Here is a 2,425-nt window from a genome sequence, read left to right on the forward strand (position 1 = left end):
GACAGTTCCTTACGAGCTCTTTTGTCTCTGTTACTTGAACAGTACACAATCTCCAGCGTGATTATTTTTACTTTTAATATTGTGTTCAAAGGATTTATTGAATGTTTGATACTGATACACCATCAAAAGGCACAGAAGATCAGTTCTGCTGCTGAATGAACAACACAGGGATTGTAATCATTCTCCAGGATTGTCATTGTGAAGCTAGAACACTGTGAGGGAAATAGGATGAGCTTCGTCCTGGCTTATACAAGAAGGTGTGAGGTGAGAGGAGGCACAGGTCATCCTCCACCTGGCCTTTAACAGACTGCAGAGGACCCAGCTGATCTTCAGTCATGTTTAACAGCTCACTGTTCCTGCTGTGTCTACCACCCTCTTCTGGCAGAAAAGATTTGCATGTGTTTTGCACAAAAGTGAAAGAAATGTTGTGAATGTAGATGTCCCTGTGTTTCCCTCTCTGCTGCAGTTCCTGTAGATACCAGTCTCATCGTTGTCGTCCAGGCCAAAGAGGATGCATATGTGCCCCGAACAGGAGTCCTGAGTCTGCAGGAGATCTGGCCAGGCTGTGAAGTCAGATATCTGAGAGGAGGACACATCAGTGCATACCTATTTAAACAGAATATATTCAGGTAAAGTTATAGTGTTGAAAATGATCAAAAAGGTGTTTTTTAAGTTTCTCATTTATGCTTAATTAAACTATACTCACACAAAAACATGCTAAATCTGAGAATACTTCGCTGGCAACACACAATCCATATTTATCTGCTCTATTCTACAAGCTCTAGTTTTGAAATGTTGCTGTTTTATAGCAGAAAGTTGACATTAGTAACAATGCGATGAGCGTTATGGACCAGAGCGTCCTTCGTTATGAATATGAATTTAGACTAGATGTCAATGCCTGAATGATATCTCCACTAGGGATGGGTATCGTTTAGGTTTTATCCGATACCGGCGCCAAACCGGTACCCATCCCTAATCTCCACTGTACCAAATATGACGTCAAATTCAAAGAAAAATCTAGAAATTGTTCAGAGGAGCCAAAGTTGTTTGTAGAAGTGTCACAGCTGCACTTCCTGGTTCAGGCGTGGTGCATATAGACAGATAACTCTGGCTGTGGACGGTTTAACATGTCTGAGAATGTTCGTTAAACTGTGGCTGTTGTCTGGTTAATCTGATGTTAGAGTTGGGCCACCCTCACAGTATTTCACACATTTCATCATTTTTATGTATACGATTTGTTTGTCATGGACAGCTTTGCTATGTTAACGTTACCTGTTTCGTTTCCAGACAGGCCATATATGATGCCTTTGACAGATTCTGCGTGAAGTATCCCAACCTGTACTAGCCACTGGAGGCCAGGCTGGACGTTTGCCTTCACCACTCTCAGTGTGGCAGCTGAGATCTTTCCTTGTGAGGCACGTGTGACATTTACAGGGTAGCCTCAGAGAAGGTGGAGCTGAGCACGCCTCTTCCTGTTTGTATAAGGGTGTGTGATCTAGGTGTGCGACAAACCTCACCGTGCATAACTGAAACTGTCTAAAATGTTGTTATGTGCTGTGAAAGAAACATCCGGGTGTCTAGCTTCAGTTTGATAACTGCTGGTGATCATTAATAGCACTGTGTGCAGTTTTTATTGCTCCTGTATCACCAGGCTGCAGGTGTCCTGCTGTATTCCACTTCTCTTCCTTATCTGACACAACCTTGGATGTGATACTCGAGCCCGAGCCATTCCATATGAAATCACAGAGGTTCCTCAGAACTGTCCAGTTTATGTTGGACTGACTTTAGCATATTTGATGAAACCATGAAAGATTCTTCCTGAAAATTGTTACGGTTGTACAGGTCCCTGAAATTCTTAGGAGCTGGTTGAAATCTGGCTCTTTTTTATTTTGATGCTGACGCTTAAATGTTCGATGATCACATGAACTTTTCTGGGCTGAAAGAAACGTTGAGTACGAGATGTGGGATAAAACACCGGGGGGACGCCGCTCGATCGCTTCTCCCTGGAATGTTGTCCTGATGTCACATGAATCAAATTTAAAGGAGGCTGAAGTAAATGTTAAATCACAACAAAGTTTGATGGTAATGAATGTAATGAAAGTCGATGCTTTGTCCTGTGTCCACTGTGACTGGTGGACTTTGAGGTTAACTGGCTTCACTGTGTTTGCTGTGCTGCTCACATGTAAAGTGGAAACAAATAAATCTCCTTTCTGACAGTTTCAGCACATTTCTTCTTCTCTTAGCTGCTCCTGTCTGTATGTTTCAGCCTGTATTTTTGTAAGAACTATAACAGTGTGGACAGCAGGACCCTATGATTGTCTGTTATTAACAGTATTGAGTCTGAACTCTGTGGGAAAAACGTAAGTTGGAAGAACATTGTTATTCAATATTTAACCCCAGTGCGTGCATTATGATAGAAATGGAC

The 2,425-nt window shown here is 42.2% G+C and overlaps 1 protein-coding gene across 2 annotated transcripts in view; it reads left to right on the forward strand.

The window, feature by feature from the left end:
• abhd18 (abhydrolase domain containing 18) overlaps positions 1–2,222 on the forward strand; it is a 23,608-nt gene extending 21,386 nt beyond the window's left edge. The window contains exons 14-15 of one of the 2 annotated variants that reach the window (XM_040010130.1): positions 467–629; positions 1,288–2,219. In XM_040010130.1, the coding sequence (XP_039866064.1) occupies positions 467–629; positions 1,288–1,345 (221 nt within the window). In that variant the 3' untranslated portion in view covers positions 1,346–2,219. Of the gene's footprint in view, positions 1–466; positions 630–1,287 lie in introns of both variants that reach the window. The other variant, XM_040010129.1, reaches the window with a different exon arrangement.
• Positions 2,223–2,425: the final 203 nt, after the last annotated feature.

Source organism: Simochromis diagramma, unplaced genomic scaffold, assembly GCF_900408965.1.
Source record: "Simochromis diagramma unplaced genomic scaffold, fSimDia1.1 OVJJ01000585.1, whole genome shotgun sequence".
NCBI lineage: Eukaryota > Metazoa > Chordata > Actinopteri > Cichliformes > Cichlidae > Simochromis > Simochromis diagramma.